The 26,571-nt window shown below is 43.0% G+C and overlaps 1 protein-coding gene across 1 annotated transcript; it reads right to left on the bottom strand.

Annotated features, from left to right (window-relative positions):
- Positions 1-3,942: 3,942 nt before the first annotated feature.
- Positions 3,943-19,919, bottom strand: fignl2 (fidgetin like 2). Its single transcript, XM_061057439.1, has 3 exons — positions 19,763-19,919; positions 18,079-18,219; positions 3,943-8,600 (listed from the first exon to the last, which is right to left on the bottom strand). The coding sequence occupies exons 2-3, from the start codon at positions 18,101-18,103 to the stop codon at positions 6,559-6,561; spliced, it is 2,067 nt and encodes a 688-aa protein (XP_060913422.1). The 5' UTR covers positions 18,104-18,219; positions 19,763-19,919; the 3' UTR covers positions 3,943-6,558.
- Between the last annotated feature and the right edge of the window lie 6,652 nt (positions 19,920-26,571).

Here is a 26,571-nt window from a genome sequence, read left to right as displayed (position 1 = left end):
ACATATATTCATTTATAATACAACACAACATGTGGTTTATCATGTTTAACATACAATAGATTTGATCTGTTTCATTGCTACATTTAGGATACAATTATTGGTGTAAGTGGAAATATATGATTTTGTGTTAGTTCCTAGTTGTTCCTTTTATGTCAATGTATGTTAAAAAAAAACAACACCACATATGTCAGTATACGAAAGGTGACCAAAATCTAAAGGATATGTACATAACATGTAACTTGACACAGAAATTCAAAGTGTAATTTATAAACATTTTATGTTGTACTTCAACGTAACTTCAATGTTAACATAGAACTTTTTTTATATAGGGCCTACTCATGACATATGACACATAAGATTAGAGATTTATCTTTATTGTCATTGCATGATAAACAACGAAACTCAGTTGAAGCAATCCTGTTTGCAGCATATAAAATATAAGTACACCAGCACACATACACAAACACAATCCAAGCACATCTCACCCATACCCACATACACATTCATACCTGTAAACATACTACTTATTATGTATGTCTGTTTTTAATATTGACATACTTCCAAAGACTGTACTTATGTCATGTCATCTCTAGGTTCTATATTTCTGTTGAACAGATCAATGTGGAGCCACCAGGGGTCACTACTGTATTTAATATGTTACAGTTCAGCCTGCTGTCCGAGACCTTGAAGAAGTCTCTCAGTTGTATTTGTTAATCATTTATAGAGATGTAAATGTGTGATGTGTTTAAGAACTTTCAAATACCCAATATTTAGATTCATTGTTATATAGCTTCCTATTACGCGTTCCTGAATTGGCCACATGGGTGCGCTGTAGACCTGCATAAGTCCTGACAGTCTTCTAACCTATCAGATCGATTGTTTTTTTGTTTTTTTTTTATCATTGTAAGACCCCACATGATCATATGCAGACTCTTCAACATGTATTTAATCTGACTTTGTCGAAGACTTCCATGTTAACCCCTAAATTTGTTTCAATATCAGAATCTGCTTCCATTGGTACTTTAATTTTGGTGATCTTTGAAAAAGTCGCCTGTTTATTCTCCTACAGGCTATATCTGTTTACTGTTTATTTATTCAGTGATCACGTTTTAGGCACCTGAAAGAGGGCAGGCCAAGACCAGGGCATTCCTCCTGTCACAACTCATTTCCTGAGAGATTTGATTGACCTCTCATTCACTGAAACAATGCAGCTTACTCTGAAAAGAACCTCAAGAATTTCCATTGGGTCATTTCTTTCTATACCTTCAACTTCATTTCAGCTTGGAGGTGTGGACTTCATCAAAATATAGTGAATCGTTTTCTCACCTTGGATCTTGTTACTTTTTTTTTTAATCTGACGCATATTGTAGGGCTGCTGGCCTCAGTCCCATTTACCATACGGTAAAGATCAGACTCTTTAGTATTCAGGCCAATATTTGTGAGACAGCTGCATCATCAAGGAAAGAGCCAATATCTTTAAGTTGAACAACATTGATCCTGCTCCCTTAAAGCAGTGGCTCTTTTTTCAATGGCTGAAGAATATTTCGTCAAACCTTCATTTCAAGAAATGTACGGTTATTTTGTTGTGTTGTTTGTTGCTTTCCTACTTTCTTGTAGGTTCAGTGTTGAATCACATACTTAGCATAGGATAGGATAGGGTAGGATAGTACTTTATTGATCCCCAGAGGGGAAATTTGGGCGTTACAGCAGCACAGACAAGAAAGCTCGAAAATACACATTAAACAGAATACTTTAGCTTTAGCCTGTGCTATCACTCTCTGTGAAGGCCTGTCATTATTTTTCGGGGTCTTTTTAGGTAAAGGGCTCTTACTACGGCTTTGCAACATCTGGAAACAATACAGCTGTGCTGGTTTTCTGCGGTACCAAGGGGCTCTGAGGTTGTGGGCTTGGTTGAAGGGGGGGGGGGGGTTAGGGGTTGGGCTAGTTTCTGCTTTGGCCCTAGGGGTCCATGTGTCCCTGACTTCAAAATAGACTTGATTGCTAGCAGCTGGCGGTCCTAACTCACCCGGTGTCAGAGCTCTCCTCTGATGTCAACCTTGTCAGTATCAAGGCCCGGACAATGTGCGGCCAGCAGCACGTTAGAGGTAGAAAGGTGGACGTGTCCTCCTGAAATGAGATTCAGAGAATTACCTCTTTTTTTACGAAGATTGTTACCATAAACAACTTTTACGTTTTTGTCATGTGACCTCTGAATGCATGAAGATGTACATAAATACTCTGTGAATTAGATATTTGAATGTGCAAAAAATAATAAACGCCTCGATGAGTACAAAGTCAAAGGTTTGGTTTCATTGTATATTATTTGTCTATTTTAAAGCCCAACTCTAATTATACTGATATTTGACACTTACATTTATCTGATCCGATTGATATCTAACCTGATATCACTTTTCAGTAGGCCTGTTTTTATAAAGCTGCATCCTACTATTCACCGCCTAACTATGAATATACAGGACAGCAGCTCATTACCATCTTATATTATCCAATTACAAACTCTGCTCGCCTAATTACCTCCAATCAGCATCAAGAGGAGAATGATTGACCTCCCTGGAGGACAGGAATCGCTCAGGACAAAAAGGACAAACTGGTTTACATTCTCTTAAGGACAGAAAAAAGTGAGAGACAGCAAGTAAGAATATTGAAGTACCACAATGTAGAAAGGTGGAATTTTCTTATAGCCTTTTTGTTTTTCAGATGATAGTCAATCTTATGATACAACCTCTCAGTTACACATGGAGGTAAAATCCAGTTATTGATATTCATGATAGTTGCAAGCACAACATGAAAACTTAAACTGTTCTCATTGATGCTACATTTTTAACTTGTCACAGCATGTCTTATATACTAATAACACGTTTCCACATGGTCTATTCTACCTTTCCAAGGTTATCTGTTATTGAGTTTGAGACAGGGAAAGATAGGAAATATTTTTTTAAACTGCTGCAGAAACGATTATCCTTCATCAGAGGATGAAGGGCAGCCGCTGCACAAGGTTGTGTTTGTAACAGAGCTATGCATCATTATTAGACAATTAATTACTCTGTCATCAACACCAGCAACACTGTTCTAGTGGGATTCAGTCGCAGATGTTTCTAAACTCCGCTTTGACAACACTATCCATAACTGAGGAGCAGTGGATCCTGTTTCAGGCTTTAACTAAACTTAACATTTTCTTCTCACAGAAACTTTCAGATTAACTTTTTTTCTCTCAGTTAGTTTTGAATCTTTGAATGACGTCAGGAAAAGCCAGGAATAGCACTGGGTTCGGCCGCTGGGACGAGCTGTTGTTTACAGACAGTGACAGGGATGAAGGACCTCTGTGCTCTGGTGCTGGGCCCGGAGCCTCAGGGGTGTGCTAGCACTGCCTCTGTTGCTGTTCTGGACACTGTAACAACACACACACACAAAGACCCACGCACATGTGCAGGCAAACTCATGTGCACAAAGCTACAAAAAACATATATTATTGTCTCTTTTATCTTTATTACACACACACACACACACACAGCCTCCCTTCATCCTTATCTTTCCCCCACACACACTCACACAGCCTCAACTGCAAAAAAAAAAAAAAAAAGCTTGTTTCAAATCTAACTAAAGCAAACTGTCAAGTGAACTGACTATGGACCCGTTTCTTCTTTTTATATTGGCTTTACCTGCTGACTGCACAGTCTACTGTGTGAAGTCAATCCAAGCTGATGCCAGAACAAATCTTTGTGATGTACTCACTTGTGGGTTTTCTAAGCTAAACGATTTAGCAATCACTTTAAGTAACTATGTTGACCTTAACACTGGGGTCAAGCCAGGTTTCAGATTCACAGACATAAGGTAAGCACCATCATCATGTCATTTCTGCACTCTGGTCAATTGGACTCCCTTCACTGCCGAAACACACTGCAAAAACAAAGAAATACAACGCAATGCAGTGCAATATTGACAAATTCTGTTTAATATTGTGTGATACTTTTCTCTTAAAATACAGTCTTTTCTGAGGTAGACCATTACAGTTCAAGAACATTATTATCATTTTTAAAACAGACATCAAAAAAGACATGAAATAAATACTTTCATGTACAATATGTCGCAAAAATGAGGTAGAAATGGTTACAGAAAAACTACAATAACCAAGAACAAATTTACCGCAATAACAGATCAAAACATGTTAAAAATATAAAAGCTTGTTTCGTTGGACAAACTGTTGGAGTAAAGGGAACACCTACAAATCAAAATGATGAAGCTATTCAAAGCTCTAAATGTATTTTATAATTTAATTTTGACTATTCTAATAATAATGGACAGCTTTACCTAGAGTGCAAAGCTTGAGGCAGGGGTTGTTCTGTAATTTGTAAATGTGTTTTCAGTTTCTGCGACACTGATCAGTATGCACAGTGGGGGTCAGCCTGATTGATCTGGCTGTACAGCATGACTGAAGCCACCAGCTGGAGAGGGACGGCTGCACTGTGATATAGGGTTGCTGGACATCAATCAGACCACTTCCACTCCGCAGAGGAATCGGTACAAGGGAAGGTGAAGGGGTGGTTAGGGGGAGAGGATACAACGCCACATGGCCACTGGGGCTTGTGGCCAGGGGGCAATCCAATCTAATGAGATTGCACTGTGGACAGAGAAAAAGAGAAAAATAATGATGAGAGAGAGGGAGGGAGGGGGGGTAGGAAATATTACATCATTCTGTGTATTCCTCCTCAGGACCATGGCAACAGTCTCATACATACGACCTCTGTACTTGGAGCCCAGTGAGCAGGTTTTTCCAGCTTGTTAAAATAGAACCGTAGGACGGGTGGAAGGAGGAGATATGTCTGGATTGTCTACATGGTGGCTTCATCCACAATATGCACACATACACTGCATTGCCCATCAGACTTTGGGATTTGTTGAAAGCTACATCAAACCACGTATTCTTTACTCTTTTTTGGAATCTGTCATTTGGTTTGTCCTTTTGGTAGATAAACTGTGCTTAAATGTTGCCATGACTTTAAATGTATGTGTACATAAAACAGATATTTTGATTTAGGATGATTTTAAAGACATTCATATAGAGGATATGTATAACCCAAATCACACATGTTTGCAAGCAGTTTGTCCAACAAAAAAAGGAATATTTTCAGTATTCTATATAACACTTCTTGAAGACAATCATCACTCCACCATAAACTACAATAAAAATAAACGGGAAAAAAACAGAAAAAAGAAAATGTATCTATATATTCATATATAATAATACATGGATTTATGGCATCAAATATCCTTTGAAATACCTGAATTACATTCAATGTTACTCTTTGTAGCATATTCAAGTTTCTCTCCCGAGGTAAAAGCCCAGCTGCAGTGGGTGTTACGAGACTTGTCAGGTTTCTCCTCGCGCCTTTCTCTCTCATCGCGCCACTCTCTACTAAGACCCTATGATTACATACATTCTTTAATTTCATATTTCTGAGGTAAAAAAAATTCTTCCTGAGGATTTCAAACAAGACTACATACTAAGAAAACAAAAGGAGTACGTGACACAAACAGGCGGGCTGTCGGAGAAGCTGGGGGTGCAAAAAGGTACCTTTTGTTCGGTGAAAAGGATTCTCAGGAAAACTGGAGACAATCAGGAATGTGAAATGGACAAAAACGTATGGGAAAGTTGCAGACAAAAAACCCCAAATTACAATGAGTTAACTGAAAATTGTACCAATCTAATTGTGAGTATAATTTCATTGGTGATTCTAATGACAATAAAAGTGAAGTATTTTTACAACCAAACATGTTGATATCAACTAGAGAGTGCTGTACCCCAGTCGCAGTCAAGATTTGACAAAAGCCATTTAACTTCCTTCTTTCTTTTTGTAATTGTAAGGACAAACTGTTTTACATTTGGTGAGAAGCTTTCAAGAAGAATTGTTTCTGTTTTTTTGTTTCTGTTTTGACCCTAAGTACAATAACAGCTGATTATGCATTTGGTTTGATGTGTTTTTGGTAAAAACAAAAACAAAAAACTGGTGTCGATCCCCAGCCCTTCGTACTGAATTAGTGACAATCCAATGACAAAATCAACATTAGTAGAACATGGAAGTAGATTGGCAATAAATAGGATCCTGAGAGAAGCAGTCAAAGGGGGGATTTCCAAACCCTGATTATCCATAATCTTGGACCACGTCACCTAGCAACAAATAATTGATTTTGTCCTGGACCAAGGCTAATCAGGATCTCCGAAAGAATCCAAATAGAATTTAAGCTGATTTTCCCATTAGCCAATAGACTAATAAACTACCCCACTCAACAAGGCCTTTTCATCTGTCTCTTCTTTGGGAAAAACTTAATATTGCGGATATTCATGTGAAAACAAAGACAGCACACCATAGCATGCTTCTGCCAGTGAAACAACTCTGTCAGTCCTTTCATATTGTTTAGATTCACTGGCTCTTTTGGCTGCATAATCTGTAATTACAAAACAACAACAAAACATTCCCAAGGCTTGCTATGTCAAACCGAAGACAGGGTTGTAATGTCCGAGTACAGCGACTGGCTACTTTCTCAGTGGTTATACATCTTGCTCCATTCTGTACAAGTGTCCAGTTCTTTTGCGGTGGTGTGTGGGCGCACCTTGCAGAAGGCATTCTCAAAGTCTGTGAAGGCTGGGGGTTTAGAGGAGGTAGGGAGGCCGTGCATGGCCCCAGTGGGTGAGGCTGCGGAGGAGAGTGCCTGCTGGGTGAGCTGAAGCAGCTCACACACTGAGAAGCCCTCTGTGCGCTGAAGGACAGCGCTCAGCTCCCTCTCGCTCAGACTGCAGCCCTGCGGTGACAGCGTTTGCAGCAGCACCTGCCTGCGCATACCCACATCAGGCAGGCCGACATGATACCGCTTGGCAAAGCTCCGATGAACTGCATCTTGCAGAAGATCTGGCCTGCCAGTGGCACAAACAAGAATCACCAGACCCGTCGATCCCACCTGGGCCTTCTCCAAGGTGGTCAGCAGGGTCTGCCTCAGCCCTTCTTCCTCCATTGCCTCCACCTGGCTGAGCAGCACCACCGAGGGCTGCCGTGCCGCTGCAGCTTGCAAAAGAGACCCCAGAATGTGCTCTGCCTCTGCCTTCCCTTTCGAGGCCAGTGTGGTTCCTCTCAGTCGGTAAAACGAAGCCCCAAGCTGTGAAGCCAAAGAACGAGTCAAGGTTGTCTTACCCCCACCCTTCGGACCAAAAAGCAGGACGGTTCGTGGCGGCCGCACCACTGGACTGGGCCTCAACACGGGCCACAGGAGGTCCTCCTCAAGGGCAGTCTTGACATGGGTGAGCCCGGTCAGCTCGCCCCAGCCCAGTGCTGGGCTACAGTCTAGTAACTCCCCATTGACAAGATCCAACATTCGGGGATCTGGGCTCTTCATAGACTCAACAGTAGGAGCACATAAAGGAGGGCGCTTGTGGGCCTGGGAGGGGTGTTGCTGTTGCTGCTGGATGTAGTCCTGCTCCGACACCACATTCTCACCCGTCATGCCTGCCTGAGGGCTGTACTGCCCTGCACCGTACTGGGGAGACACCAGAGGTTGAGAGGAGGGCTTACTGGGCTTAAATGTTTGAGGGTCTGTGCTGCCTGAGCTGCTAAAGCCGTTTCCCCGGCACTCTGTTTTGTCATTCACACTGTAGGGTGAGTTTCCCCCGGCTTTCAAGTCATAGCTGTATTTCCTGTAACGAGAGCCGTCCCCGTTCTCATCCTCGTCTACGCTCATCTCGAACGCTTTTCTTTTTAATGTCCCCCCCGACTCTGATGTCCCGAGGTTGGTGCTCTGGTAACTGTAGCTGCCTCCTACCACTGTGGGCCTCGAGGGGATAGGAGTAGGGGCTGATAGACCTGAAGGCAGGTAAGTGGCAGAGTGGTGGCTGTAGCTTGGGGCAAGGCTGGTCTGGGGAGGGTATGTGCTAGGGGGGTAGTTATAGACAGGTGTTGTAGGGCTATAGCTGGCAACCAGAGATGGTGTGGATTGGAGAGTGTGAAGGGAGGCAGGGGGAAGTGCTGCACCGGGTTGGGGACAGTACCCTGAAGAAAGATAGGTTCCATTGTAGCTGGAGGGGTACTCACTAGAGCCACTACAGGAGCTGCTGCCGCTGTAGCCTGAGTCTGAGAGGTTACTGTTTACCACCGACACACTGCTGACCCCCGGCGGGCCTGCAGAAGTGGCTACAGCCTTGGAGCCTGAGAGACTATCATGGCCTCCAGGGGGCACTAGGGAATAGGAGGCGTCAGTGTTGTGCGTCAGTGGCCAGGGCTCCAGTTCAGTCTTCGGGCCATTTAGGCCCCCAAAGGCCCCTGGCTCTGGGTAAACACCTACAGTAGGTGGCCGTTCATAGGGAGAGTCAAGTACACCAGAGTACTTCTCAGCATAGCGCTTTAACAGGTTTGATGCTGTCAGAGCGGAGATGTCATCGTTGGCCCAGGCATAGTTGAAGGAGCCACGGCCTCGGCCAGAGTAGATGTCAGACTTGTGGGCCGGAGAGGAGGTGGTGGAGGAGACATCCAGGTGCTGCTCAGGCCACTGGCTGAGCGACTGGGCATGCTCTGGATTCCAGTGCATCTTTAACAGGCCTGCAAAAAAACACAAAGAAACCAGACTGTAAATTTCCTCTTACTACATTTATCACAGGAAAAGGATATGGGTACGAAAAATATGTCTCAGAATATCTGTGGAAAACTGAGCAGTATGGCATTGTGGGCATGATATTTAAACCTCATCCAGTTATCTCAAGTCAAATAAAGAACTTGAGTTTAACTTATTTTGCTCAGTGAAAGATGTTCTGATGACAAACGGCCAGTGAGAAATCTCTTTTTTCTTGTTAGCAGAAGGGACTTACATTTCCCAGAAAGGTAGAGGAAAGTAAAGAGGACTTGTAGGACAAAAAGTGCGAATGGCTTTAAGACAGTGAATGAAAGCTCATCAGTAGGCTGGCTGTGTTTTTCTCAGCTTTTACTTAGGTTGTGATAAGATCCCACTACTATTCCCCATACCGCCAACATCTGCAGGTCTCCCAGAGGAGCTATTGTTATCTCCCTGAGCATGTTGCTCTGAATGCTGCTCTCCCCACCCTGCACCCCACCTACCACCCACCAATCCACCCACCCACAGTACACCAGAGCTCCAAAGGCCCAATGTCCGACAGGGAAAAGAAGGGAGGGAGGATTTGTGTGAGTCTGTGTGTGTGTGTGTGTGTTTGTGGACAGTGGTGTGGAGAGAGTGAAAAAAAGAAGGGGGGGGGGGGGGGGGGGGGGGATTGCAGCATAGTGTGCTATTCATCAGCACAGTCTCCCATGGAACATTGGGAAAGTGGAATGTCTGTTCCTCTGGCTGACTTCAGCAACAGCCAAGCTCTGATTGATGTGCACTGAGCACAACACCAGACTAACAGGAAAGAGAGATAATGTCCTGTGAATTGTTTTCTTAATGTCCCCTTATGCAAGCCACAATATATTAATAATATTTCAGTAAGGTATTCAGCTGGCATTGCATTTAGCAATCTGACAACTCTTTTAGCGCAGGCAGAGGTCATTTGCACCTGCAAATGGTCAACGTATCTCGCGAGTCTGTTAACCTCTAAGCCCATTTTATAGCGTGGCTGTGTGTTAAACTGTGAATTTTCACATGTAAGGGACTATAATGAGGTTGTTTCGCCAAACACATATCACAATCTGTTAGTTATAGAAAAGTCTATGTCATGGAGAGTAGCACTAACTCTTGCTGAAGCATAAGCTTTACATTCCACACATAGCTTGGCATTATTGAACTGTCACAATTTACCCTGAGGTGAGGACTGCTAGAGCCAGAAATTGGGGTAAAAAGGAAAATGGCAAAAGCCGTCATTACTGGCCGCTCTGCCCTGCCTTCGCCGGGCGCCTGATGATTCATTATTCATGGATGTCTGTGTGTGTGTGGAGCCAGGCTTCTTATTGCCATTTAAATCAAATCTCAATATACTAGAGCCAGTGACTCTGCTGCTGCTCTCCCGCTTTCTAGATCACTCCTAAACTCTTTTTTTTACCCCCTTTGCAAACCTCACCATGTGTGTTTTCAGATTACACCCGTTATTTATTCAGTCAGATGAGACCAGCAGACCAGATGGCCATTGGATTATCACGTCCTTCATATTCAAATCCACTGCCTTAAGTTCCCAATGGCCAAAACCAGTTCAAGTACTTCCCTAAGCTTCAGCCGATCCACACAACCACACAATCCCTGCAGTAAGATGCAAAGGAACGTTCTCACACTCTGTTCAATTGTTTCTTGCATGCTGAACATGCTGAAGACATTGTCTTCTCTACACCCAGATGACCACATATTTTCGTGGTCTGACTCAGAGGTCTTTGTCCAGGCTGCAGAAACCGTATATGTCCTGCAGGCCCTTCCCATCTGCAGCCCAACCAGTTTGTGAGCAGCCCCAATAATGGGGCCTGTGTGTGACAGAGATGGATGAGAGCCCAGGGGAGCTCATAAAACCTGCAACGGGGAGGGAGGGATGGAAGAGGGAGGGAGGGAAAAGAGTGGACAGCAGGCACTTCGTCCTATCTATGCGGACTGGAGCGGACATTAGAGGACTCAGTGAGGCAGGCTAACTGCTGTCCAATCTATCATTAGAGTAGCACCAATACAGAATGGACTTCTCTCAAACAACCCCCTTGACCAACATAATGACCAGCTGCCCATACCTGAAGAACCAATTCACTGTTAAATCTGAGAGTAATTACTTTCTAAAGTCCTTTTAAAAAGTGCATTATATTCCTCCTGTAGTTACATAGTGAGTAAGATGAGTGATTGGCTGCCAGTCACCCCTGATGAAAACAGCAGGGTGGTATTGCGGTTTAGCCGTTTCCATGTAATTATATCTTGCCTTCTTCTGGATTGTGGTTTTTAGAGCGGCAGCCCTTTGCAATAAACTGAGCAAGCTTTAATCTACACTTCTGCTTAAATCAGAGCCATCATGCAGATTAATTCACTGGAGAGGCAGGAAGAAAGCTAAGATTAGAAGCAGGAATCAGGACAATGTGGACATATTGTGGGAAGCAGTTTATTCGTTAGATTAACTACAATGTATGTCTTAGTGTGAAGCTCGATTTTAATTATCTTGAAAAATGTATATAGATAAAAAAAATAACACCCTGCTAATATGATCTTTGAAGCTTTTAGGGGTGTTGCATGAACTGTTTTTCAAACTTTTACTTCAATCATATATTTTCCTGCTCCTGCATGTGTGTAATGACCCTGTCATTTAGCTCATATTTGAGGAGGATTATGGGGAAAAAAACAACACATTTTATATGTATGGACAAGGAAATCAGTGTGTTGGAAAATGGGAATTGAGTCCTTATTTAAATACGTTGGAAGCTTTTGTTGCTGTAATCACTATGAGTAAATCTGCTGTGTGATGCAGTCAGACGGGGGAGGGTGCTCTGTTTAATTTGATGTGAATTGTGATTATTTGGGATGTTTATTTTAATATGTGATTAGAATGCTTTTCTGTTGACCAGAGGCTTTTCTTTGCTGAACGGAGGTTGGTAAGCACCTTGTCTGTATGCACATGAAACATCCCACTATGTGTGTGTGCGCGTGTGTGTGTGTGTGTTTGCGTGTGTTTGTGTTCTCATCCCCAGGAGAGACAGATGTTCTTCTGCTGACCGCCTTACTGTCTGTGCCGCCATTGTGGCAGCCGTCCGTCCAGCAGACGTGCGCGGCTTGGACAATCCAGTTGGCCCTGAGACAAAGCCTGCAGGATCCTTTTGTCAGGGGCCTGTCTTATTATGGAAATCTTATTAATCTATTCAGCAGCAGTCCACTGACAGCTTTTGTGTCACCCTGGGATTTATTGAGGGACCTGTGTGAGCTGCATCCTATTGTAGGAGTGCGTGATGAAGACAGTGGCACAGCTCTCTTCAGCAGAAACCAGCTTTACTCTCAGAAGGCCCTTAAATCCAAATTAGACCACTTTAGCCTCAGGGGGAGTGTGTTAAGTTCATTTTGTAATTTCTGCCCTCAAATGCTCTACACCGCCTTATATCACTGAATCCATGTTGACTAGGTGAAACCTAAGTAGCTTTTTGGCCTATAAAGGCTGGTTGTTCTCTAGACTGTGTTGTGGTTTCCTATAAAAGAGGTATTGGTGGCTGATGTGAAACGTTATCTTGGCAGGAAGCCCGGAGGTGGAGGGCCGTTTCACAGCGCCCCTGAGGTTGTGTTTCCCTTCTCCCTTCCCGGCACTTTTGTCTTCCTTGCCCAGAGGAACAAAACGGACACGGATGCTACAACCCTTCTGGGACAGCACGCTATTAAACCATGCCGATCGTGAAGAGGCTGCTTGTAAACAAGGGAGCCGTGGATCAATCCAATCAGGGCTCTATTCAGGGCAGAGCGCTTCCCCCACCCACTGATCAGAGTAAACAACCAGCACCTTCACTACATCATACATGTCCCCACAGATAATACATCTGGGCAACCAATGCGCCTGATCACAGAGGTATGAATCCTAAATTAAAACCACTTAGTAATTATTTTGCAGGGTGCAGAAATAAGTCAACTTTGCAATCACAACATATACGAGACACAAAAAAAGTGAATTAAAAAGTTATCCTGAAAATAATGCAATGGATATTTCTGTTAAGAAAATGAGCAGCCCAACCAACCTTCTTCCAACTTAATACTGGCTGTCTAAGGGTCAATTTGTCAGTCTAGCAAAAAAAAAAGGTTGCTCGTAAAAGCATCTAGTGTGTGAATTCACTTTTAAAAGAAATGTTTCTGCAATACCTCTGGACAAAACGTTGCATAGAGGTCAGTGTCAAATTGTTTAGAGAATGCTGCTGCGTCTGTTGTGGCAGTAAAAGAGCTTCAATATTGACATCATTTCAGAGGAAAGCTTAAAATGAGAGCTGCTGCAATAAGGGCCCACAGGCGTACTTAAAGGGGAACGACAGCTAAAGAAGAGAGACACTATATTAGTGCTGATAAATCACAGGCTTGATGCTCCAATGACTGCATCACTTTGTTATGTTTTCAGAAAAGCACAGACTGATGTTTATTGCCATTTGCACAGGACATGGACATGATAGTTGAGTCATTGGATAAAACTCTTGCACGCTTGTCATAAAAATGATGTTTTACTCCAGGAATTTTCACATCACTGTGGTGCAGTTTAGACAAGCACAGCCAATAAAGTATTTGAATAATGTGAGCTTCGGGTGCAGAGGGAGCAGCGTCTGCACACAGGGTCTGTTATTTATAAGTTTGTTATCTTGATTTGTCGTTCACTCTTGAAAGCCTCTTGAGTCCTCTGTTCTCAAGTTCACTGTGATTTATGACACTAATATCAAGCAGGACATTTTGCGCTAGGCTGTGGCCGTCCTGTCGCTGCATACTACCTGGTCTGTCATAAAAACACCAATCTGAGAGGCCAGCCACATTTCACAGTGTGGCAGGTGGAGACAGTGGAAAATTGTCTTTGGACATTCTCTCAGTTTGGAATGAAATTCACATTTTATCACCTCTTTCACAGTTGGTACCAACATAATGAAAAGTTATGATGGATTTCCACATATGTTGTGTTATGTATGTTGTACTATTGTCATGTTAAAAATTGTTCTGATACCTTAAACAGATTTACTCCACAGATGATGAAAAGCCTCGACTATAAAGAGTAGTATTGTCAAAAAGCTGTTAATGTCATTTTGAGCTCATTTCTTGAGAACCTTCCTAAACCTCCTTAGGAAGAGATGATGGCAGGGACCATAATTAAAAAGACATGCAGGGAAAAAAATATTATAAATCTATGTGTTAGTCATGGAGCAGCTATCAATCAAAGGAAACACAATCCCACACTCCTGCGCTGCCTCTTGCTCCCTCTGGCTCATCTGCTCCTTTTTTCACGGGCCCTAAAAAGACATGAAAAGTGCTCGACTCCTGCTGGGGAGTTCTCACACCTGCTCAAGCAGACGCAGCTCTTTTCAAACACGTCTCAACAGTCCAGTCCCAGGAGGAAGGAGCCCTTCTCCTATAGTGGCATTGAGGGATGTCCTCTGTGTGTCTCTCCCTGTCCATGTACCTTCCTCTGACTGTGGTTAGAGCGATCATGTATCAGAGAGACGGTTTGTCTCCTACTCATTTTTGTTTCATAGCCCATTGGGTATGTTTCAGGTCAGCTGTAAGAACAGTTTTTTCTCTGCCTGTTCAGCTAATGCAGCTTTATTAAATGAAAGGACAATGCAACATACACACAAACAGTATTTTGAAGACACACAAAAAGCAGCAGAATAAATCACAACGTCCTTCCATGTAGTATAGAGTATAGAATAGATCACAACTTTTGTTCAAACTAATTTGGTAAAAGGAATAAAACAAGCTTCTGTGTGATCAGCAGCCAAAAATAAATCATAATCTTTAAAAAAAATTGTTTTTTTTGCAGAGTGGACGACAGAGGCAATAACAAAACTACTTAATGGTAATTTTTAAACATTGACTAATTGACAAATGTGTTTAGACTGTCTAAATATGGTGCAGCATAAAGTAGATTTCCTTCTTTGAGCCTGCTTATTTTACAGCCATTTCTACAGAACTCATCAAAACCAGAAAGCCTCGGGAATAATTGCTGGATGCGTCACTTCATGCTCGTAATTTTAGAAACAACCCCCCCCCCATCCCCCGTGCCTGCTAACGCACGTCCACAAATGGCTAAGAGCCCCTCCCCTTCAAGAAAAACAGGGTCCCTATTTTCTGAGGCTGCAGGCTGGCTTTAGGTCATTGTGTCCACTAATATATCAAAGAACAGCTGTCCTAAGGCTCTGTGATGACCAATCACCCCTTCCATCTGTCCCACGCGCCCAATCTCTGTCCTATCTCCCCCTCTCCAGATCTATCTTTTCCCTACAATCTCCTGCTTTCGCCTGTTTCTCAGCATCCCCACCTCCCACATTTCCCCATATTCCCAGTGAGCATGTTGCATTCCCTCCTTTCTGTCCAAATCCCCCCTCTGTGCTCGCAGCTTTAACTCTCAGCACACGGACAGCTCTGGGATTGGTTGCGTTCTGCTTTAACACACACACGAGTAAAAAGAAAACTTGATTTTCTCGACAGCCACAATTGCCTGCATGGCAGCAGATTTTATGATCACCGCACTACAAACAGTGCATGGCATTCCGATTAAAGTATATATTTCTCTAGCATAGTCATTTACTAATAAGCATTTCCGCCGTGAAAGATGTTGTATCTTATTGTTGTGCTTTGAATTCTGCTGTCTCAGGAATCCAGTAAGTGTTGCTATCCAAGTGAGCTTCACCACCTCGCTCCTTAATTGGGCCCTTAACGGAGTTCTCCTTAATGAGCTGATGAACCATCGGAGAGAGACAGTGCAGGGTGCCAGTGGATGCACAGGGCCCTGGGTCCCTGACCTTTTTTTCTTTTGGCTGCAGATGCATGCAAACAGAAGACATACACAACCACACAACCACACAATCACACACACACACTGAAGGCTAATTAGAGCCCATTCACACCCTTCCCTAATGATCCCAGTCCTTATCCATGAACACTTTAGTAGACTGTGTGTTTACTAAAGGGCCTCACAGGCCCCTCCACTGCACCTCTCATAGCACTCGGCCTACAATAGGGATAGATGCCGACTGGTCCTTCAACCTGCTTCTTCAGGGGCCAGGATAAGATCTACTCCTTCTTTTCCTATACACACTACTCCATGACTTAGCCGAGTCATTCACAAAGACGCTCGCACAAAACATAAAAACAGAGAAAGGAGAGGGAGAGGGGTCAGTCAGAGGAGAGCAATAAAAAGTAAAAAGTGTGTGTGTGTGTGTGTGTGCGTGTGTGTGTGTGTGTGTGTGTGTGTGTGTGTGTGTGTGTGTGTGTGTGTGTGTGTCTGTGTGTGTGTCTGTGTGTGTGTGTCTGTGTGTGCTGTTTTAAAAGAAAAGGTATCACTACACCAGCGGGGGCCCCGAGCAACAAGAGTTAGGGCACTCCTGGGTTGGCGGCCTGGGACTGATTTAAGAGTGTGTTTGAAGTGCAGATTACAGATTCTTTGCACCAAATCCCTCCAGGAGTATCCATGGCCCCTGGAATCTCTCTCAGGTTTCTGCTCAGGTCCAGTTGTGGCTGTTGGCCTCAGCTTGAGGTCCTGCGTACTGGCCAGAGACGAGGACCAAGACCGGACACGCCAAGGCAGAATGAGAAACACACAGATGTTTGTAAAAGCTGTCCTGATAAAGACCTAAGTATCATGTAAGGTTCCTGCCATGCGTGCATTCAGAAACTGGTACTTGTCTATGCGCAGGGAAAGAAATGCCTACAGCAGGCGTAAGAAGTAGCATTGGGAGGCAGAAAATACGCCAAACTCCCAGAAAATTGGATTCCAACATGGAGGTGAGAGTCTTCGCATGTCCTGCACACATGCAAAATCCCTCACTGTGGGATCTTCTCTCAACACAATCATGACTACAGTCTTTAACCAAAAGACAGTGAGCTGCAGTGTCACCAGCAAGCACAGTGGTGTTTGTGTGTCACTGGTCTGAGAATAAACAACGTGATTACCTAACACTGCTATGTGCGCTTGATCATTTCCTCTGTCTATATACACGCACACTAGCAGGCTGTTCTGAAAACGATCTGAAGGCTGCAGGAGCTCTGCAGAACAGAGCTGCTCTGTACATGAGGAACCATGAAGTGACTGAGCAGAGCGGATGAAAACAAGTATTGTGCATCCTGATCATAAAAGCAAATCACACACAAAGGCTAGTGCATAGTTTACTAGAGGATTCCCATGAAGGAGCAGCAGTGTGCTGGCAATGAAGGCATGCTAACTATTCCACCGGCAGTTTGTTACATTCTTGGATGTGCTGGCCACTTTAGCAGCAGGGAGAGTATGTCTGGAGACGATGGACTAACAGGGTTCAGGGAGCTAATGGAAGAATATCTCTTTAACAGGCTTTGATGGGGTGCATCACAAGCATGCATGCATGTTTTTGGAAATGAATGTTCTATCTGTGTTGTTTGTGCAACTAAGCCTAATTGTGTTAGTACTTGTGAACATCTTTTCATGTGAAAAACCCCAAATATCTTCTCTTGAACTGGCAATCAGAAGCCACATATAAGAAAAAGAATTCACAGCAGCACACAAGTCATCTGCATATTTGGCAAAAAAAATAAAATATTACAAATTTTAACTTACAGGGTTACAACTGCATAAAAGCAACAAATTGTCACATCTACAGTCAACCATTTTTTTTTTTTAACCTGGCTCTTTTATCCAGTTTGAATTCTCACACCCACACACTTGTTCTACACAGCCTTACTCAAAGATTTTCACCATCTATTATTATGTAATACTTTTTAAATCAACCATTTTGTTTGATTTCTACCTCTTTTCATGTAACTGTCATGCCTATAATGGTCCTTTGAGGGGGGTTAAAGAGCTGGGAAAAAAGGGGCTCCTAAGGCCGAGACCACGGAGCAGCCCCATGCTGTCCTGCAAACAATGCTGTTGGAGAGCAAGAGCACTAGACTCAAATGAAACCTGGTGGGAGGGTGTGTGTGTGTGGGGGGGGGGGGGGTCCCAAAACTGGACACATCAGTTATTAGGTCAGCATTGAAGAAAGAAACGAAAGAGAGAAAAGGGGGGAAAGGAGGAAGAGAAAGAGGCAGTGTGTGCAGAGCTGTGTATTGGTAAAATGACACTGGTAGAGCCGAGGGGTTTCTGCTGCTTAAACCATCAGCCCCCCCAGACCCCCTATGTCCCTTTTTCTTATCCCAACTGTGTCTTCCAACTAGTGATGAAACATTCAGTGTGCTTGGTTTACATTTCCACAGTGCATGTCAAGGAGAAAGTCAGGTTTCTGCACCGGAGCTTGCACATTTCACAGTTACCTGTGCATTTTCCATCCTGCTTGTAAACTACTGAACACAGTGTCCACTGCTGCTTATTTTTAGCTTTTAGCATTGATTAAGGCAAAGTCCAACTAAGTTGAAAGGGGCTGTGCGGTGTGACGAGCAGAAATGTGGAGAGAGAGAAGTGTGTAGTGTACTCACTGTAGGGGACAATAGGACTCAGCATTCTGTGGAGCTGGTCTCAGTAAGGAGGAACGCTGTTTTGTGAATGCCAGGTAAGGTTAGTGTCCATCCGGCTGTAGTCCATCACAAGCATGAGCTCGCACTGACAACAGAACAGCCCTGAGAGAGAGAGAGAGAGAGAGAGAGAGAGATGTGAGGCAGTTACAGGCTGCTGCACAATGTCTGGACTTACACTCACATGTCAACCAACGCTTTCACACAAGCCTGCACAGCAACACAAACCTAAACACACACACACACACACACACACACACACACACACACAGACCAGAATTCACCCAGAGTACGATAGAATTACTGACCAACCTGAGAACCGTATCAGCGTAACAAAAACGCACACACACGGCCAGCGAAAGAGACGCACACAAGGGTATTCATTATAGGCCGGCATTAAGCTGATTGTGAGGCAGCGTTCAGCCTCTAAAGAGAGCTTTCTAAATCTGCCTCACAAAAAGAGTCATGCATACCATTGCTTCGTGCACTGGGGCAATAAAAGCTTAATTCTTAGAACAGCAAACTGTTATATAGTTGCATAAGAAAAATGCAGAGGAAAAAAAAAGTACCCAGCTATGACAAACTTTCAGGTTATCTTAATTAATGCACCTCAGTTAGAGGTGTACAATCTCTACTCTAAGAAAAAAAATATGCTTATATTTGTCTACTTTCAAATGTCAGGCAAAATAAAGAATGCACTCTATCTTTTATGTGATTCAGGTTGTAGATTGTCCTATTCAATCGTGAACAGATTAAAGATAGTTTAATCCTCCAGTTTTGATTGTTTTATTCTAATATGAAGCACCTCCTGGAGGTCAACCGTGGGATTAAACGAATCGGATATTTTTTTTTACTACCACAACAGCCTTTTGTGTTTCTTTCCCCTTATGTTGACACCAAAGCAATATTTGTATTCACACTGGAGCTAAGTTGCAAATGAAAAAAAAAAATAAAAAAAAAATAAAAAAATAAGTCATTAAAATCTGTACAATTTATTTTGACACATTACATGTACATGTTTCCAAGTATAAGAGATATAAGTAATGAATAATAAATTGTTAAGTTGCTGTGTTCATTAACAAAGCAAAAACACACAAGGAAAACCTTTGAATCTAAAAGAAACCATCCTACCAACATTACTAATGTACCATTAAGGCTTTTATTGCTTTTAGACATTATTACAGTTGTCACAGAGACTTCATTTTTCCAAAATGTATAAAGGTCAGAAATATATTGACATTAAATAAAGGATAATTCATATTGAAGAGAAAGTATTCAATGACTGCATGGCTGTCCCTGCACACCAACAGGCTTCACATACTACACTGCATCCCGCTACAAGCCCCTCTGCTCTGACAGTCAGTCAACTTTTTAACTCTCAGCCCAGAATAACTAACTACACAGCAGCAAACCACAAGCTTCCATCAAAACAAACAGAGCACAGTTCAGAGAGAGGGCTGAGTTTGGAGGGGTTTGTTGCTCAGAGAAATGTCTCATGGTCAGTGGCCAAAGAGAAGAGCTTCTACAACACGCTCCGGACCTCCTCCAACTTCAGCTTTCCAGCCAAGCCAAGTCAAACGGAAGCGAGAGCAGAGGGCTCTGCTGACAGCAGATCAACACAGAGATGCAGAAAGATAGGCAGCCTTACCTATTCATGCCTGCAAGTCCTCCATCAGAGCTGAAAGTGCTACGATAATCCCTGGAGCAGACCAGACCTGGTGTGCACTGCTATGCTTTTTTTTCCCACATATGGGACACAGCTTCACTCTCTCTCTCTCTCTCTCTCTCTCTCTCTCTCCCTTTACCTCCCTCTCTCTCTCTGGCCAGTGACAACACAGTGAGCACTCAGCTCCCCTCCCCCATGAATCTCCCATCCCCCTTCTCCCTCCCCTTCTCTCTCTTTATGCTAAAAGTATTTAAGTAGGGAGAGAGAGAGAGAGAAAGAGAGAGATAGAGAGAATAAGGGGAGGGCAGCAGAGAGAAGGGGGGACTGACCAATCCCTCACCAAAGGAGGGAAAGGACGATCATGTTGAAGCCTGAACACGGAGGACAGTAGAGAGAGAGAGAGAGTGAGAGAGAGAGAGAGAGAGATTGAAGTTGGAGGGAAATGACCAGATGACCAGTTTAAGTAAAGTTTGACCACGAAGGATTCAGAAAGGGCTGAAGGAACAGGGATCAGATTGTGTTGCAGTCTTAGTTTTTCTCTTGAAACAGATAATGATCAAGCTGCTTGTGATCTTAAAGTCATTACTTGGTCAAGAAGTTATTACATTTAGCTCATTAGTCCATATAGTCCATTGACCAGTGGTTCTCAAAGTGAGGGTCGGGATCCCCCCAGGGGTCCTTAGTCACTAACATGGTGGTCACGAGATGCCTTCCAAAGAAACAAATAAAACATTTAAATTATATTAAATTGTGTATTTTACCCAAAATTGTAATATATAAAACGTTATTCAATTTCAAATAAAACCATATCATTAAGTGAAAATAAAACATGTTATATTTTGAATGTCCACTCAGTGCTAAAGTACATTACTTGTATTCTGCTCCTTGCCTTTTTTACAAAATTACTATATAAAATATTTGTGTGTGTGTGTGTGTGTGTGTGTGTGTGTCTGTTTGTGGTGGTGCGCTGCTTTATAAGCCTTAATCACCTCAAGAGAAAGTAGGGGCCCCCAATCTCTGGCACCCTTCTTTTGCGGGATGCGAGCTAAGAAGTTTGGGGACCCCTGCATTAAACCAATTTAGACTCTTCTACTTTTAAATTGATGTTTTTCCTTGAAAGATGCGGCAACAAAATCAAAGCCACCCCACCAAAATGTCAGATCACAAGTTATTGTATGCATAAGGATGCAGGCTGGTCTTCTTCCAAAACCTGGATAATTAAGAAGTATGTTGAAAGACAAACTCATCGTGTGTGAGAAATCTTTTTACAACACACAAGGTAAGGAAGGAAAATGATAATAGAGTAGTGCTATGTGCAATCAAGTTTTCTCGCAGTGAGGATTAAAATCCCAGTCCCTACCACAAAGCAAGCATACACGTTCTTTATTAAACACTGGTATCTGCAATACCCATAACCAAAGTACTGGTTTTGAGCTAATGTTGAACAGGGTCCAGTCCGTAAGCAGGGACAGACAGTTAACCTGCACTTTGTTTTAATTAAATAGTTTGTATTGACTATCAAATAAGGAGAATATCTTACTCAGGGTCATTTGTGTCTGATTTTTTAGTTTAAGTTTACTTCATAGAAGTTTGTGATATGGTTGCTGGCAATCTAACAAATCAAATACTGGATTTAAAGAGATTGTCATTAGGTCCTGTCTTTTTCACTGTAGAGATCCAACGAAACCCAATGATTCCTGAGAAGGCTCATCAGTGGCAAGCAAGCCCACAAAAGCCTGTTTTACACAAGCCTGATTTACACAGCAATTCTGCAACAGCGCCATAACAAAGCACCCCCCCCCCCCCCCCATCTTTTGAACTGCACAACAGTAAGAATGCCCTCACATTACTCTGTTCCACTGTGTCATTTTACACAGCGTTACAATGGAAGGGGCAACATGTAAACAAACAGCGTCAGTTTAACATACACACACAGCACTGTTCAGTCCTGATGGCTTTGCTGTTTACACAGACACCATAACGCCTCTGTTATGTATCTTTCATTACCTTTGATGCTTGTTGAGCAGCAGAGGGAAGTGGCCCCACCATTAGGCCTCTGTGACTTTTACAAACACAGCAAGGTGTTACAGAACAGACTGTGTAATACGGGTTTACGCTACAAAACATGCAATAGAGACAACTTTAGAAAAACATCATTTCACTCACAAAAAGTTTCAGACCTCCATCTATCTCATGGGCAGGTGCCAGTCTAGTTTCATGGACTCGCTCCTCACCCACAGCTGTCAAGCTGTTAATAGAGCCACACTGAGGGCCACACAGCCCAGTCATCTCCTCCTGTTACATGGAGCCACTACTCCAGTAAGATAGTTCTCTGTTGCAATGCCGCACAGATACAGGATACCACTCACACACACGTACAGTTACACGAACACGCATGCGCACAAACACACACACACCCACACACAAACAAATATTCCTATACATGTGAGCACATGGAGTGAGCGGACCAGCTTAAAATAGAGAGTGATATTCTGATCATATGTTTGGGGTCCAAAGCATCCCATTAACTTCATCATATGACGGTATCATGGACAGTGTTTGCTCTTAGAGCAGCCTGGAGGCAAACTGACATGAAATAAATCATTCTGTTATAAATCCATTCAGTTCATCGTCTGATGATAAATTCATCATGTTTAACATTAAGGATAATTTGGTTTTATTGTAGTAATAATTCATACTGATAAGACATATTTATTGTGTCAGTATGTTCAGGAAGTATAGCCAGGCAAAAGCAGCAGCTTTGAACAAAACTTTACATTGATCCAACTTACTTGGAAGACAAAATAGATGCAAACAGTTATATTTATTATATAAACTGTCCATTAAAGACATCCATCTGCTTACTGACTTCTTGCTTCTTCTTAGACCCACCTGATATGTAGTTCTTCCGTATATCTGATCACCTGACTGTGTGTGTTTCATGTTCCGTCCAATTTTCTTATCATCCATATCCGCATGTTCTGCAATCTCATCAAAACCGTATCGACACAATATGAGCAAAGAGAAGTAATAGCCGAAATTACAGAATAAAATCCAAGTTGAAATGGAGCTTGTTTACCCTTTAAACACATGGCCTCTGATACCTCTGTTGTAAGACATGTGGCCTGAGCTATTTTAGGAGATGCCCCAGTGGTCACTGACATGGCTCAATTTGGAATGTAGGGCAATAAACCCATTGGAGGAAACGCTGCTACTCATTAGGGTAGTTACAAAACTTAACACACCCCATGAGTCCCAGTTCAGAACCACAATTAGACTACTTAATGTTTTTCCCTAATATGGGATCCTCAATAGATTTGCTAATGGTGTCTCTGTGGGGGGTTAGGTGAGGGTACGGTTGAGTAGGGATGTTGAAAGCAGACAACTCTGGCACTCTATCACTCTTTTGCCTTATTAGTGCTGAGGCAGCAGTGTGTGGACACAGGCAGCCTGCTGAGCCCAGCACTACTGCAGCACAAAGACTTCAGGGCCCCAGGACAGGAGACAGGCCAAAAACTGAGGAAAAAAATAGACTGAGTGAGAGTTTTAAAGAGTCAGAAGCCCTTTTCAAACTGCTTTTTTTGTGTGCAAAAGTTCCGTAACTAAGCTCAGCCGTCATCACGTCTTTGAACATTCATACAGGTTCCATGGCGGCGTAAAATTGGTGTCCCGGTCTTTGAATTCACATTATGTTTCCATGCTCCCCCGCTGGCTCAGCTGATACCTTCCCGTCTCTATAACGCCTCTGTTATTACTTCTGAAGGGGATCACTTCGTACCACCATTAGGCTCTGGGACATTCAGAATGAAGGCAAAAAGTCACGGGGGCGTAAGATCTCGGCTTGAAACTGCAGTCTGAATCGTGGTTAGAGACAAAGAAGGTATGCCTGCACAAACTATTCTCTCATGACTGATCTTGACAGGTGTCAAAAAAGATCCCGCCCCCTATCTGCTCTGACATGCATTAAGATATTTCTGCATACTTGTGACAGCTCAGTCTCCCTGAACTTACAGGGGACAACCAGTTCAATTGTCACTGGGGGCCGTGGGTTACTGTCGGGGCGGAGAGACAGCGAAGGTGCTGGTTAGAGGTTAATGGAGAGATATGAGAGGCAGACAAAAGGGCCATGGCAGGCTTTAAAATGACTCCTGAATCGAGAGAGGGTACAGGTCAAAACACTAGTGTTCGACCTCATACTGCCGGGCCATGTCAACACAACACCTTGGATCAGCAGGTTATTCACCCAACGATGAACTGTGTTAGCAGGTCAGCTACTTTCATCAAGACAAACTGATGAATCAGGGTTCTAATTATGTTAAATGGAAATCTGCATGCAGCAAAGACCCACAAGGTGATTATCTAAGCAAAATATCATGCTTAATGGATGTATGGATGTACAATAGTTTCTCATGCGATAGGAAGAGGGTCCAAGCTCTAGCAATTTTATGAAGGTGGAGGAGACTGCAACATATATTCTCTTCAGAAATGTGCCAAAAATGTGTGTAGACTTCCAGAAAGAACACATGTATTTATGGATTATCAGTAGAATGGGGATTGCATGCCCGGTTAACTTGGATTAAAACCTAGAAACTATAATATGTTTATGAGAACTCAGATCTTGTACCTGACATTAAAGACAACTGTTGCAGTTGGAGGGTTGGGAATGTGTATTAAAAAAATACACCAGTCAAGCATATTTCTTGCCAAATTAAGTACATACATTGTTTGTACAGTTGGTTGGCTCCCTGTAAATATTGCCACATATTGGTTGAAGCAGGGTAGCTGATGTCCCATACAGTAACAGTGACGCGTGGTGGCTGGACTTCCTGTTTGTGCATTAGTGTATATTTTTCTTGTCAGCCCACTCTTGCTAAGCTCCATCATGCAGATAACTGAGGAGCATGTGAAAGAAGCTGCAGCCACACAAAAGATTGTCATAAAAACTCTGCATAGTTTTTTTACCACATTTTTATCAACGTTTTATTAACATTTACCCATCATGCAGCAGATAGCCCTTTGATGGTAACTTGCCAAATAGAAAATCTGCCTTCATTTGGCGCTTGGCATGTGTTACTTTGGACCCTGGGTCTGACCTTATGAAAATAATTGTTTCCAGGACTGTGTGGACAGGCCACAAAAGGAGAACTTTCCTTGAAATCCTCTAACAATGAGATCTTGAAATAAAATAAATTGACAATTCTTATTGTAAAGAGTGCAAATATTACCTATCCTGAGGGGTGTGTGAAAGCCTGTGAAGGTTTGAAAACTATTCACAAATTTATGTTTGTATGTGTGTATGTGTGTGTGTGTGTGTGTGTGTGTGTGTGTGTGTGTGTGTGTGTGTGTGTGTGTGTGTTGGTAGTGATAATCAGTTCCAGGCGACCAAGGTTTGCTGATATCATTTCATTAGTGCAGAAGAGCGAGTGCTGGGGCTTTGGCCTAGATTAGGGCAGAGTGAGAAACTCTACACTGGCCCAAGTTGCCCTGAACAGGGCCGCCCGGGCAGTGGAGGAAGGGACAAAAAAAAAGAGAGAGAGAGAGAGTGTGTGTGTGTGTGTGTGTGTGTGTGTGTGTGTGTGTGTGTGTGTGCGTGTGTTAGAGGGATGGGGGGTCAGTGGGATTATTAGTGGGAGGTTCAGCTGTTTATTATTCCAATTCTATCTCTAACAGCTGAAAATTGGAGAATTAGGCAACAGCCCTGAGCAACCTGGGGATCAATGCAGAGGGGTTAAACCCTGTGGCATGGCTCCACGCACTGACAGCGCTCACAAATACTGATGCAGCAAACACACACACACATCACAGTAGTGGTCATTCACAAAACTTAATGGCCACATCAGATTTATTGCTCTGAAGTGATTAGACACTCCACAATTGGCTGAATATCTTCACACTTCACATGTGATTGAGTGTTTGAAAAACAAAAGGCTGTGAGTTGGCTGCAAAACACTTATGGTTTTGTTTAAATTTGATGATCATTGGTCTGAAAAAGGTAAAGAGTCAGATAATCTCATTTGACACTTTCAAACAACAGCTTTCAACCTCTTTAGGCACCCCTTGAACACATGGACTTTTCTGTTACATACACTGCTGGCATAGCCTGTAGTGACAGAGGCCCTCTTGTCACGTCCATGCATGTTGTTAATCTGGAGCGGGACATGTGGCACTGGGAACTGGGAAACATGAACTTTCCACACCATGCAGGCCGGCAGTCTGAGAGCATGGAAACAGGCCTCTGGATGTATAGAGGCAATGGACTTTAGTTTAGATTTAAAACGGCTTTCAGCTGTTTCAAATCACAAACTGTGTGCGCATTTTGTGTTGTTTTAAGCCTGATTTATACTCCTCCCACGCCGTGGTGAGCACACATACCTGTGTGTTGATGTGTCTGCATGGCTCTGAAATACTTTGGTAGTGCTTTTTCTATGTTAGATACCGTATGTCCACCGATTCCGGTTCTGCCACATTCTCTGCTTGTTTGTGTACCGGAAACCATGGCAACTGAAACCAAGTGTATTTATGTTTGAGTTGGAGCTGATAAATAATGAACAGCAGTCGATTACACTGTGACAGAATTTTCTAATTTTGAAAATGGGGGCGGTACGACAATGACAGGGCTTGTGGTAGTGTCGACACCTATTTACATTTTGGAGGAGGTGCATGTCAGGCTGTGTGCGTTGGCTTTGTGTAGGTACAGGGCTACGCGAACCTACAGCATATGCAATGGCATAGATTCGACTCAGAAGTATAAATCAGGATTTAGTGTCTCTGGTTTAACCTTGGAATTATCT

Source organism: Labrus mixtus, chromosome 15 (assembly GCF_963584025.1).
Source record: "Labrus mixtus chromosome 15, fLabMix1.1, whole genome shotgun sequence".
Taxonomy (NCBI): Eukaryota; Metazoa; Chordata; class Actinopteri; order Labriformes; family Labridae; genus Labrus; species Labrus mixtus.
The sequence above is the reverse complement of the archived record's forward strand: the minus strand, read 5'-3'. Positions and strand labels throughout refer to the sequence as shown.

Bases quoted from the DNA above. Each gene is read 5' to 3' on its own strand.
- fignl2 (XM_061057439.1), bottom strand. From the start codon at position 18,103: ATGCTGAGTCCTATTGTCCCCTACA. The intron at 8,601-18,078 runs GTGAGTACACTA...GTTTTTTTGCAG, and splicing joins GAGTCCTATTGTCCCCTACA to GCCTGTTAAAGATGCACTGG.